Below are 14,254 nucleotides of genomic sequence, written 5' to 3' on the forward strand. Positions count from 1 at the left end.
AGGAGAGCAGTGAAGGGGTGGTGGTGGACACAGGGGAGGTAAAAATAAGGGAGAATGGACAGGAAAAAGCAGCTAAGGAGACAGAGAGAGAAAGAAATAAAGACAGACACACATATATTCTAGCACCCGTTAATGTAACGGGCTATAAAGCTAGTATATATATATATATGTATATATGAAACCTTAAAGTAATTTAGATGGTTAATTATCAAATTCATGTTGTTAATTATGTATTGTTATATAAAGTATACATTATGGGTTCCTCTTACCAAGCCGCGCCAGGGCATTAACTCGCAGAATAGTACGTGCTAAATTGCCACGCATGCTAGACGCCAACACCAGCATTGAGCTGGCGTTGGTTCCAGCCGCTTAGCGCGGGTTCATCGAGCGCTAAAATGCTGCATGCGCCAAAAACGCTAACACAGCTTAGCAAAAGGAGCCCTATGTATTATAAATTATGTATTGTAATAGTTAAATCAATTAAGTATTTATAATAATAACTTTATTTTTCTATACTGCCACAATCTTGCGACTTCTAGGCAGTTCACAAAGAAGAAGAGCTGTACAATCAGCGAATTACAATAGATGAATACAAGGTGGTTGAAAGGAAAATTATACATAGGTTGAATTATAAGAAATTAACTATTTTACATCTTACAATTGAAAATAGTCGGACACCAGCGAATATCAGGATACAATTATGAAGAGGGAATTTTAGCAGACAGGGAATGTGGATACCCAGTGTGAGGAAGAAATTCAGGATAAGGTGTGGAAGTTATGTTCGCGGGAGAGTGTCTGGCTAGGACAAGAATTTCTTAAACAAAGTGGTCTTTAGTTCTTTCCGGAAGATGCTGTAGGTCAACCTAGCAGTATCGATGAGATAGCTTAGCCATGATTGCTGTATACCAGCTTGAAACTTGAAAGTTCTGTCCAGGAAGGTTCGATATCTGCAGCCAGCGATTTTCAGGTATGCAAACAGGTTGTGGTTTCTGGTAGATCTAATGGGGGAATAGAATTCGAAGTGAGGTAGAAGGTAATTGGGGGCCATTCCCCAGATTAATTTATAGCAAAAGCAGGAGAACTTGAATATAATTCTTTCTTCGATTGGTAACCAGTGCAGCCATTTGTAGAAGGGACTAACGTGATCACTTTTCTTTAGTCCGAATATTATATATTATATTATATATTGCAAAATTTGGCTTAGTAATAAAGTTTCTTATTAAGTTTAAGCAAAGAACTTAGAACTGCTTAAATAAAAACAAAAAACAAAACCCCACCCTACAGTAAAATAGGTAGTTGCAGTCTCTAAAAGCACTTAAATCCACAAGACAGAAGAAACAACTTAAGCCAAGATGCATACGTAAGATTTCAGCATAAGTCAAATGAGAAGAACTCTTCAGTGATACTATTCGGGTGTTTGCTTACTTCATATTATAAGAGTTATTTCTCAATGTGCAATGACAGTTACTTGTATTGTAAAGTCCAGTGTTTTGATCCAGCAGTTACTCATTCTGTCGAGGTCTTTTCGGGAGTGGGTAATAGTTCTCAAAGAATTCAATTTCTGCGCAATCAACACTTAACACTTCCCCTCCATGACGCCTCCCCTCCGGTGACTTCAGAAAACTTCCAGGGACAGGCACAATTCCCCTGTGATAAACTGACAGGCTGCAGTGTCATTGTTCAGAGGGGGGTCTTTTACTTTTCTGTGCTTCTGTTTTTGCATACTGTGTCTCGTCAGTGTCTGAGCTGCAGATTTTATCCTGGTTTTGATTCTCAGGTGCTGTCCACTCCAGATTGATCTTCTGGTATCTCCCATCAACAGCTTGCAGTCTCTGTGCAGATCTGACCCTCCATATATAAGCAAAGTGCCCTCCTCTTCAATCGACAGATAATGTTCAGTTGCTAGTAGAGTGCACCCATGGTATCAGGATACATTTTAATTGATTTGAATGAATTGGTAGGTTCCAGTTGTTTGCAATGTGATAAGTTATACAATTCTAATAATAAATGCTATACTATATTGTTATATTAGCTTTTTGAGTTTTGAGGAATTTATACAGTACTCCCCCGATATTCACGGGGGTTCTGTTCCAGGAACCCCCTGCAAATCTTGAAAAACCGCGAATACGGTTTTTCATGGGGGAGACGCGGTGATAGGCAACAACAGTGGCAGCCAGTGCCTGGCCCCTCAGCGAGTCTGAAGAACGCTGAACAGAAAAGCATGCGATTTGGGCACCTCACAGGAGGTACGTGCTCCAGCGATGATTCTCCCAGACCAGCTGTGTGTGCATGAGGCAAGAAATCCCGCGACTGGTCTATGGAAAGCATTGATAACACTGAGATGAACTCTAATAGAAGTGGTCTTAAGGCCTGAGTTGGATAAATGTAGAAGGTAATCCCAATACTGAAGGTATAGAGGTGGAAGCAGCATCATGATGATGAAGAGTACACCAAGAGGAAAACCATGTCCATTTCTGTTGGCAGCACTTCTGTGTAGAGGGTTTTCTTGATCTTTCTAAGATAAGTATGATCGGAAAGTACCAAGCTGTCAGGTGCAAAGACTGAAGATTGGGATGGAGAAGAGATCCTTGACTCTGTGTGAGAAGAGAAGGAAAAATTTACAGGAGTACTGGATCCTTGAAAGTGAGCTGAAGTAGAAGGGAGAACCAGGGTTGTTTGGGCCACAGAGGAGCTATGAGAATCATGGTGGCCGACTCCCGTTTGAGCTTGACTAGCATCTTGAGGATGAGAGGAATTGGTGGAAACACATATAGGAACTTGTGCATCCAATCAGGAGGAAAGCATCTGCTTCCAGATGCCGGGGGGAGTAGTGTCTGGAGCAAAATTGAGGCAGTTTGTGATTGAGAGGAGATGCAAACAGGTCTATCTGAGGCATCCCCCAGAGAGAGAATATCTGATGCAAGACTATTGAGTTGAGTGTCCATTCATGTGGCTGGAGAAACCTGCTGAGCTTGTCTGTGAGATAATTCTTTTCTCCTTGAATGTAAATCACTTTGAGAACTAGGTTGCGAGTAATTGCCCAGTGCCAAATCCGTTGAGCTTCTTAACAAAGAAGGAGAGAACCTGTTCCTCCTTGTTTGTTTATATAATACATTGCCACCTGATTGTCCGTACGAACTAGAAATTCTTCCTGCTGTTTTACTGAAGTCAGGTATCTCATTACAACTAGATTTCTCCTCCAGAGTTTTTGGGCATTATATTGGATTCCTCCCTTACTCTTAACGCTCAGATAAATTCCTTGGCAAAGAAATATTTTTTTCAGTTTACGTATGTTGAGGAAAGTTAGGTCATTATTCTATCAGGAACACTATACATTATTGGTACAGTCTACTGTGCTTGCTCAGCTGGATTACTGTAATTCTGTATACCGTATTTTTACGCATATAACGTGCGCGCTATACAAGATTTTACAAACACGGAATAAGCATGTGCGTTATATCCGTGAGCACGTTATATATATATTTTTTACATTCTGAGAGACCCATACTGCAGAGACGGCATTTGCCGCCCCGAAAATGGCGCCCCTTGCCGTATGGGTAATTTCGGCCCTTCCCAGTCCCCGCCGGTGGAGCTAAGGCACTTCCTGGACCCCTCTACGCCATGTTGGAACAAAGAATATGTATACTAAAGAGCTCTTGAGTTAGTGAGTATGAATTCAGCAACAAGAACACAAATCACACGTTCATTCTCATTAACTATAAAATTTAATCAAGATCAAACGAAGTATCGAGGACAAAATAATCTAAATTGTTAATTAGTTGTACATAAAAAAAGTTTTACTGTTTTATTCAGTCATCATCATCACAGTCATCTGATTCTTTGAATCAATGAAAATCGGAATATTCATCTTCGTCATTAAATAAAGTCAGCACGGCCTGCAGACAATCCTCGTTTATTTAAGAAGTGATATAGTCATCATCGTCATCATCATCGCTGATATCCGTGTCGTTACCTCCTTCCGCTGCATGATTAGTGTCATAAAGAATGCCCGCTTTTCTAAATCCGTTTCGAATAGTATCAGGTGTTATTTGATCCCATGCTGAAGCCACCCACTTGCAGACTTCTGTGAAAGTTGCCCGCTTCAGCTGCCCCGCGGGTGTATACTCGTGCGTGCCGCTCTGCATCCACTCCTCAAGTTTCAAGTTTCAAGTTTATTCAATTTTTGATGAATCGCCTATAACAGATTCTAGGCGATGTACATATTACAATTTAGATAGAAGAAACTTACAAAATAAATACAAATTACAAATTTAAAACTATACATACATGAGTTTGAGGAAAAGGGATAAAAGTTACAATATTTGGGTATAGTTAAAAAGGAAAAAACAATAGGAAAGGTATTTTAAAACCAAAGCACCATGTAAGAAATAAATTTTAAAATATTTGAAAAAAAACTAGTTTTAAAAATCATAGGCATCTTTAAATAAATAAGTCTTTAAAAGTGTTTTAAATTTTACAAGATCTAGTTCCGATCGAATAAACTGAGGCAGAGTGTTCCACCATTGAGGGCCCATAACTGTAAAAATATCTAATCTTCTGGTCCCAATAATCTTTAATGACGGTACCGAAAGGAGGTTTTGTTCAGATGATCGCAGAGAGCGTTTTGGTTTATAAGGAATTAATAATTTGGAAATGAACTGTGGTTCATTAGATGCTAATGTCTTAAAAATAAGAAACATTATTTTAAACATGATCCTATGACCGATAGGTAACCAGTGCGCATCTTTCAAGAGAGGGGAAACATGGTCAAACTTTTTTGCATTATAAATTAATTTTACGGCTGTATTCTGGATTATCTGTAATCTCCTTTTTTCCTTATTAGTAATATTTAAAAATAAAGCGTTACAATAATCGATTTTTGATATAATAAAAGAATGGATTAATATTTTCAAAGATGATGTGGTAAGAAATTTGGAAATTGCCCTAATTTGACGAAGTTTATAAAAACAGTTTTTAACTATAAGGGAAATATGGTCATGGTATGAAAGTTTTTCGTCAATCAATATCCCAAGGATTTTAACCGAGGGAACCAAATTAATTTGAATGTTATTAAGATGAAAAGGATTTATAAGTGTTATTTCTTTCTTCCAAGTAAACAGAATGGATTTAGTTTTGTTAATGTTTAGTGCCAGTTTATTTATATCCAGCCAATTTTGAATTTGTTCCAATTTTTGGTTTATAGCTAGAATTTCTGAGTGATTTTCAGGATCCAAGGGATGTATAAGTTGTATATCGTCTGCATAGGAAAATGGTATAAAACCTAAGGCCTGACTAATTTCTAATAACGGAGATAAAAAGATGTTGAATAATAAAGGGGAAAAGATGGAACCTTGAGGTATACCAAATGATGTGGTAAATGAATTAGAATTTTCATTATTAAATCTCCTACTCCCTTCTAACAAAAGTCTTGAATGGATGATTCACTGCGATGTCTAGTGGCTGCAGCTTACACGTCAGGCCTCCAGGTATCACAGCGATGTGGGCAGCATTAGAATTAATGTAGGCCTGAACATTTTTTTTCTTTTTGGGCAGCCATGGCATCAAAAATTAACTTATTTTTTGAAAAAAATCCAGCCTGTCTTGCCCTAAAGCATTTATCAACCCACAATCTCATTACGTCGCAGTCCATCCATCCCTTCTTGTTGCAGTGCACAATCACACAGGTGGGCAGTTTTTCACGGGGCATAGTGACCCTTTTGAAAATGACCGTGGGCTTTAACTTAACCCCGCTAGCTGAGCAACCAAGAACGACTGTAAAACACATTCTTTCATGCCCAGTTGTGGGCGATGGCAACAGATTTAGTACCTGTGAGGGCTACGGTTCTTGTCTCTGGAATATCGAATGCCATTGGAATTTTATCCATGTTGATGACGTCCTTTGCATTGATGCCAAGTTCAGAAGTTTCTTTGGTGACAAAGCCACGGAAATCGATCAATTTTTGCTGCCAATCATCCGGAAGTCGCTGGCCAACAGTTGTTCTCATTCGAACCAATAGTCCGTTCCTTTTCATAAATTTCGAGATCCATGTGAAGCCTGCTTTGAAGCAGGGTATTCCTCTTCCATTGGCAAGTAGTTTTGCCTTCGTCTGAATTGCAACGGTAGAGACTGATTGATTATGCTCCCTTCTCTCCAGAATCCACTGCTTCAAGTCTTCCTCCAGCTGAGGCCATTTTGGTTTGGCCCCATGACGTGCCCGTTTTAGGGGATTGCATCTCTCCAGTTCCTTCTTATCTTTTCTCCATTCACGCACCGATGTTTCTCCAACATTGAACTCTCTTGCTGCTGCCCGGTGCCTATTTCCTCAGCTTTCGACACGACTTTAAGCTTAAAGTCCGCTGTATATGACTTTCGTCTCATTCCTGGCATTATGGCGGTTTAGAAAGAACATGCAGCACTAATGATCTTTTATAGGCTAACTCTCCTGGGGATGGTCAATTTAAGTTCGACCAGGTGAATCGGGGTCTTACATTCATGGAGTCGGACGACCGAACAAACCAATAGAGGAATTAAAGACCCGGGATGAATAGAAAGACCCGTCAACTATAGCCCACAGAGGTAAAAGGTGTAGGGAATAATTATAATAGGGAGTCTTTTATTCTTTTAGCCCTTAGTTCTGTAGGCCGAAGTCGACCGGTCTTTCCATTCATCATCTCGGGCCTTTGTTAATCCCTCTACTGGTTAGGTCTGTGGGCCGACTTTATGAATGTAAGCGCCCCTATTCACCCGGTCGAACGCAAATTGCCCAGCTACGAAAGAGTTAATCTGCGGTCCAAATGGAGTGGTGGGAAGAGCATGTGTGGTATACGCATGGGCACGCTATACCGAAATTATTTTACATAAATGCTTGGTTTCCGCGCATGTTTTACACGTATGCGCGTTATTTGCGTAAAAATACAGTACTTGGGTATTAAACAGGGCAGCCTAGATTGACTGCAGCTAATACAGAATACAGCTGCCAAACTTATCTTTGGAAAGAGAAAGTATGATCATGTGTCCCCGTTGTTGAGAAAGCTTCATTGGCTCCCAGTTTGTTACAGGATACAATTTAAATGTGCATGTGTCGTTTTTAAATTCCTTTATGGAATATTTGATCCTTTAATTCCTCTATGCTGGAATACTATTAGATCCTGTCATTCAAGGATTACAACAATTTATAAATTATCATTTCCATCTTCTAGAGGACTTAAATGTTCCAGGAAACTTAGCAAAATTTATCAAAAAGATGGGCCACCAGGATGGTCTCAGGACTCAAGGATCTCCTGTATGAGGAAAGGCTGAGTAAATTGCAGCTATACTCACTCGAGGAACGTAGAGAGAAGGGAGACATGATTGAGACGTTCAAATATATCACGGGCCATATTGAGGTGGAAGATGATATCTTTTTTCTTAAAGGATCCACGGCCACAAGAGGGCATCTGCTGAAAATCAGGGGCGGGAAATTTCATGGCGACACCAGGAAGTAGTTCTTCACCAAAAGGGTGGTTGATCATTGGAATGAACTTTCCCTGCAGGTAATTGAGGCCAGCAACATGTCAGATTTTAAGAAAAAATGGGATAGGCATATGGAATCTCTTAGGGGAAGAAGTTAGGGGGGTGGGTCATTAGAGTGGGCAGACTTGATGGGCCTTGGCCCTTTTCTGCCGTCATTTTCTATGTTTCTAACTTTGTCATTTAAATTGGTGGAAAATTGGAATAAACTGCCAGACTCTTTAAGACTGTTAGGTCAGTTAAAGCAATTTCGGAAAGATCTAAAAACTTGGTTGTTTACGCAATAGTTATTCAGACCAGTTCCTCCAACTATTTAAATATCTTTCTAATCCTAACTAATAGTACTCTTTCCATTTGATTTTTTTAATTAATTGAAAACCAAATCAAGTTCCTTCGGGAAAGGATTCGGTATATAAATTGAAGACTAGATTAGATTAGATTAGGAGGACTTGATTGGTTTTAATGTGTTGAAAAGTCTTGAGAGCATTGCGTATAGCCCTGAGCTCCAAAAGATTGATGTGAAGCGTCTGCTCCTGAGCTGACCAGTGACCTTGTGTGCGAAGACCATCTAGATGAGCTCTCTAAGCATAGGAGAAAGAGGTAATAAGGGTCAATGATTGAGACTCTAAAACCACTGTCTTGGTATTGGATATTATACTCTTAACTAAGCGGTTTCTGAGACCTTTTATCCTCCAATTCTCACTTTAATATATCCTGTTGTGGGATCTATTTGTATTTGTGGATTTTCCATTTAATCCCACAAACTATCTTCCCTGGTTTTTCAGTAGTTTACTTTGATTTCTGTCCCCATGCAGCACTCTAATTTAAGATAGAGGGGGTCCAAGTGGTGGGTGCCACTAGATACCACTGAGTTCCCCCCCTCATGTTAAATCAAGCCATGCCAGGTCAGGATGGATGGGTGTCAGCCACTAGGCACCATGGCGAGAAGGCCACTATATATCCACTCCTTTTGACTCTTCTATATAGCCCCAGATGCATACAGTTCAAGGGTAAGATCTTTGTACTGCATTGCTGTGGAATCTACAATGACCACATTACCAAGCATTTTCATGCAGTCTGCAGTAAGGGGTTTCATGAAAATTAACACCCTTCCTGCATTGCTTAGCCAGTAAAACCCACAGTTTAACCATGTGAAACCCACAATAAAGCCTTCTGCATCAGCCTCAGGTAAAATCCTTTGAAAACTGTCTATCCATACAGTTTTTAGAGACAGGAACAAGAGAAACACAAGAAATGTCAGGAAAGAGACCTGTTTTAGGTGTTTTCTGAAACAAAGAAAAGTGATATTGTTCTTTTAAAACACCAATAAGACCTACCTCTACACTGTCAGCTTCTTGTTTTCTCTTCTGGAGCTTTTTTCTCCATCTCATTGCTGCAATTGCTAACTTTTTCTGCTGTACATTGATTCCAGTCAAGACATTGAGTATGGAATTACTTCCCCATTCATAGTCTTCCTCCTGGAGCAAATAGGTTTATACATGTTATTTGCAAGCTGGCTAGAAGTACATCTATAAAGGTAATTATTAACCAAAAATAGACCTTTTTATCTGGTTTGAGATGATTTTGAAGCTGGTATCTTGGATACATTTAGTTTCTATTAGAGAATGACAAGGGGACACATTTTCCCCCCCGTCCTGTTCCCTTGAGTTTTGTCGCTGTTCCTTTAAGCTCTGCCTTAACCACACAAGCCTCCAACAAGTATGATTTTAAAGTATTTGAGGTTTTTGCAGATGAAGACAGAGCTTGCAGGAATGGGACAGGGACAGGAAAAAACTCTCCAGGATGGGAAAATGAGTTTCCATGGGGTCGGGGAGGGGGGGGGGTTGTCCCCGTGTCATTCTCTAGTTTCTATCTTCAAAGATTAGCATGGGTTCTGTATTAGGGCAACATTAAAACCAACTTAATAAAGACAGTGTCTATTTGTGTGGCATTATCATGATCCTATTATTAATAACTACAAATTAAAATAAGAAACCATACCCACAATTAAAGCAGCATACTTGCTAAGATGCTGCAAACATCTGTTGATCTACATAAATACCTTTGAAGTGTAGGGGTAAGGGTAGTGGGATTTGATATACCACTTTTCTGTGGTACAATCAAAGCAGTTTACAATTATGTGCAGGTACTTTCTGTCATGCCATAGAAAAATTTGCTGTGGATAGGACACAATCACAAAAGTTATTATGGATACCCATGCCCAAAGTGATCTCACAATCTATCTTTCCTTTGAAAAGGCAAATGAAATCAACATAAAAGCATCGGATACTGTTTTACAAATCATACATAACAGAAAAAAAACCCACACAAAAAAATAATAAAGGGAAGGAGAAAAGGGGATGGATTTGATATACCACCTTTCTGTGGTTACAGTCAAAACAGTTTATATATTATATACAGGTACTTATTTTGTACCTGGGGCAATGAAGGGTTAAGTGACTTGCTCAAAGTCACACAGAGCTACAATCGGAATTGAACCTGGTTCTCAGACCACTGTACTAACAAATCAGGCTACTTCACTTAATACTCTAGAGTAGGGGTCTCAAAGTCCCTCCTTCAGGGCCGCAATCCAGTCGGGTTTTCCACAATGAATATGCATGAGATCTATGTGCTATTTAATATATTCATAAATGATCTAGAAACAGGAACAAAGAGTGAGATAATAAAATTTGCGGACGACACCAAACTATTTAGTGGAGCTCGGACAAAGGAGGACTGTGAAAAATTGCAAAGGGACTTGGACAAATTGGGAGAATGGGCAGAGAGATGGCAGATGAAGTTCAATGTTGAGAAGTGTAAAGTATTGCATGTGGGAATCAGAAACCCGAGGCACAGCTATACGATGGGAGGGATGTTATTGAATGAGAGTACCCAAGAAAGGGACTTGGGGGTAATGGTGGACATGACAATGAAGCCGACGGCATAGTGCGCAGCGGCCGCTAAGAGAGCGAATAGAATGCTGGGGATAATCAAGAAGGGTATTACAACAAGAACGAAAGAAGTTATCCTGCCGATGTACCGGGCAATGGTGTGTCCGCACCTTGAGTACTGCGTCCAGTATTGGTCACCATACCTTAAGAAGGATATGGTGTTACTCGAGAGAGTTCAGAGGAGAGCGACACGACTGATTAAGGGGATGGAAAGCCTTTCATACGCTGAGAGATTGGAGAAACTGGGTCTCTTTTCCCTGGAGAAGAGAAGACTTAGAGGGGATATGATAGAGACTTACAAGATCATGAAGGGCATAGAGAGAGTAGAGAGGGACAGATTCTTCAAACTTTCAGAAAATAAAAAAACAAGAGGGCATTCAGAAAAGTTGAAAGGGGACAGATTCAAAACAAATGCTAGGAAGTTCTTCTTTACCCAACGTGTGGTGGACACCTGGAATGCGCTTCCAGAGGACGTTATAGGGCAGCGAACGGTACTGGGGTTTAAGAAAGGATTGGACAATTTCCTGCTGGAAAAGGGGATAGAGGGGTATAGATAAAAGATTACTGCACAGGTCCTGGACCTGATGGGCTGCCGCGTGAGCGGACTGCTGGGCGCGATGGACCTCAGGTCTGACCCAGCGGAGGCATTTATTATGTTCTTATGTGCATGCACTGCTTTCAATGCATATTCATTGGAGAAATCCTGAAAACCCGACTGGATTGCGGCCCTGAAGGAGGGACTTTGAGACCCCTACTCTAGAGTATCAAGTGAAGTACCCTGATTTGTGATCCCTGCTCTAGAGAAAGCAAAACATAAACAGTAATAAAGAAAGACCTTCCAGGTATTCCAAATAGACTCTTCATTGGTAAAAAAGAAATGGAATCATGCTCAATGTGGCAACAACATTATACACTGTGCAAATACTCTGCCCTTAACAGGATATAGGCTAGTACAGAAGAACTCGGTACAGTCTATTATCAGATAAGATTCTTGACATAGTACTTTAGATCATACAATGTACCTAAAGTCCTATATTCTATAAAAGATGCCTAAAGATAGGCACCTAGATTGGCACGCTTAGCCGATCTAGACACCTAACTTAATTATTTAGTAGTAGTAGTAGATAACAAGTTTAATTGGCCTCAAACTTTCAGGTAGGTGCCAGTTAAAGGCGCCTACCAGAAAGTGGGCTTGTTATGGGCAGATCGTGGATGAATCTTGGGCATGTTTTGCATGTAAGTGCCTAAAGTGGATTTGGGCGCAGTATTTAGAACTTTATGACTTTATGCCGATGAGGCTACCCCACCACTCCAGCCTGCACAATGCTTGCACATGCCAGCTGCAAGTACCTCGCATCTGGAGCACAATGAGCACTTTTTCCCTCTAAAAGTGCTCATTATACCAAAAAGCGCCCTAGCTGCAAAGAAAAGTGCTGGTTAGTTGAGAAAACATAGAAAAAGGCAGTTTTAAAGGGCAGTTCAGGATTTTTTTTTTTTTAAACTTAAACAGAACAGACTCCACAGCTCTCAAAGGTGGAGGGCTGACCAACCAGGGGGTGACGGCTGAGGCACCACTATATAAATATGGGGAGGTGGAGGGAGGGACCCAGCACGAGACCCGCCAGGTTTAACATCCCCGAGGTTGGACGGATCCCCAAACAGGACCCATCCAAGCTCTATCCAGCACAAAAGGGGAACCCAGGAGTCCAAAAAAAAGTTCCAACAGCTGATCTAGTCTTACCACCTGCTATGGAGACTGAGACAGACTGGATTGCTAGGGGGGAATCTAGCCTGATATACATATTTGTGCTCAGTCTCCACCTGCTGGTAGCAGTGAGGCATATAACCCATTCGTAAAGACTATACCAGTCTACCAGGTGATACAAAAGATATGTTTATTTTCTACAGAACTCGGTTCTGAACTTTTTTCTCTGGGTCCATCCATTACAGGGGACTGGTTTGGCATGGACAATAAGGAAAAAATTGATGATAAAAATAGAAGTGAGAAACTGACTAGTGATCAGGTTCACTCAAATGTGAATGAAATGAGAATAAATATCACAATCCCCTGCATGCGTTTTACTGCCACTTGTAGCTTCATAGAATAGTTCAGTTTGTTTCAAAATTTACAAGAATATTTTTAGGGTATTTTGTTTTGATGAAATGTGAAGATTCTGAGACTTTGAAGATCTAATAATAATAATAGTTCTTCATACCTGTACAAAGTGTCCAACTGCTCTGCAGGACTCTAGATAGGAGCGATGGAGCACCCACTTTCCAGCAGCCATTGAGGCCAAATACTTTTCATTTCGGAGAGGATGCCCTACGATGATGTGTGTACAGCTTGCATCAAAGCATTGCTTTTCCAGCACCACTCCACCTTAAAACGTAGAATGTTAAATATTTAGTTTAAATGTTGTTCTAGGTCTATTCTTCAATGAAATAATTACTTCCGAAATAAATAAAGGGTGTATTTTATTTACTGATTGGCCTAATAGTTTCCTTCTGCTCTTTTGTGGTTGGAGAGCACATCATGATAGGCAAGAATATTTTGCATGGAAATAGTATGTGGTGATTATTGCTTACCTATAGAAGTAAGGAAAGAGAGACTTATGGAAATGATTGTTACAGTTTCTAGTTTTGAATATTTGTGTTTACATTCTAACCTGCTTGGAGCCTGTAATCAACTGAAATAAATAAAACCAACCAACCTTCACTGACAGCTACACTGCCATTCTAATCCCCCCCAAAACTGACCCCTCTTTCATCTACCCAGATGCACAAAGCTCTGACAACATGGTAAAAAAATATCGTGGTGGGAGTAATTTTTCTTTTATTTGTGATGCTTAGCGCAATAGCATGCAAATTATATGCATGCTATTCATGCAGAGAATCACCAAAGGAGAAAGGAACTGTACCTGGTGCTTGTTCAGAAGAGAAATCACTAGCACAGCTCCCCTCTCCTGCCTGCCCTGTTAGAAAAAAGCAGCTCTGGTCTCCCTGATTGCCGGCTCAACTGATCAGGGATTCCCCTGCCCCGATCAGATGAACAGACAAGCAGGAAGACCAGGGTCTGCTTTTTTTTTTTTTTTTTTAATGAGCACAGCTGTTGTGCATGTGTTAAACACACAACTGCGCCCATTAAAAAAAATCACGCCCCCCCTCCCCGACCTCTGTACTTTAAAAAGAAAAACAAAGCAGCAGGAGGGAGGGATGCCCACTCCCTCCTGCCAGGGGGTTAAGTCCCTCACTATGCCGGAAGCACCCCTGACCCCCCCACACCTTAAAATTGAATACCTTGGTATCTATTCCATTCTCTGACACCTCCCCACCCTGGTACTTTAAAATTGAAGACCGGCAAGAAGGATAACCACTTCCACCTGTCAGCAAGCTTTTCTCTTCAAAATGATGAGCCTTCCCCTTCCCAGTGCACCTAAAGCCCCTCCTAGGCAGTGGCATAGTAAGGGAGCGATATCTTTGAGGGAGGCACCGGCACCTCTCTGCCCTCTCATGTACTTCTTTAAATGTTTGCTGGCGCAAACAGCATCTTCCACTTGCTGCTTGTGCCACCCTCGGCTTCCTTCTGATGCCACTTTGCGGTTGCGGAACCAGGATATGACATCAGAAAGGAGCCGGTGCAGGTGCGAGATGCCGCTTGTGCTGGCAAACATTTCAATAGGTATGCAGGAGCTAGGGGGCGCTCAAGTGGTGGGGAAGTGTGGGGGGCACACAGCGCTCTGATGACGAGTGCCATCGCTCCTCACTATGCCACTGCTCCCAGGGGAGGGAACTT

The 14,254-nt window shown here is 40.9% G+C and overlaps 1 protein-coding gene across 4 annotated transcripts in view; it reads right to left on the bottom strand.

The window, feature by feature from the left end:
• TOPBP1 (DNA topoisomerase II binding protein 1) overlaps positions 1-14,254 on the bottom strand; it is a 302,005-nt gene that overhangs the window by 93,103 nt on the left and 194,648 nt on the right. For all 4 annotated transcript variants that reach the window (XM_033929986.1, XM_033929983.1, XM_033929985.1 and 1 more), the window contains 2 exons: positions 12,678-12,841; positions 8,848-8,988 (listed from right to left, as the gene is read on the bottom strand). In XM_033929986.1, coding sequence (XP_033785877.1) covers positions 8,848-8,988; positions 12,678-12,841 — 305 coding nt within the window. The remainder of the gene's footprint in view (positions 1-8,847; positions 8,989-12,677; positions 12,842-14,254) is intronic.

This window comes from Geotrypetes seraphini, chromosome 2 (genome assembly GCF_902459505.1).
Source record: "Geotrypetes seraphini chromosome 2, aGeoSer1.1, whole genome shotgun sequence".
Lineage (NCBI taxonomy): Eukaryota > Metazoa > Chordata > Amphibia > Gymnophiona > Dermophiidae > Geotrypetes > Geotrypetes seraphini.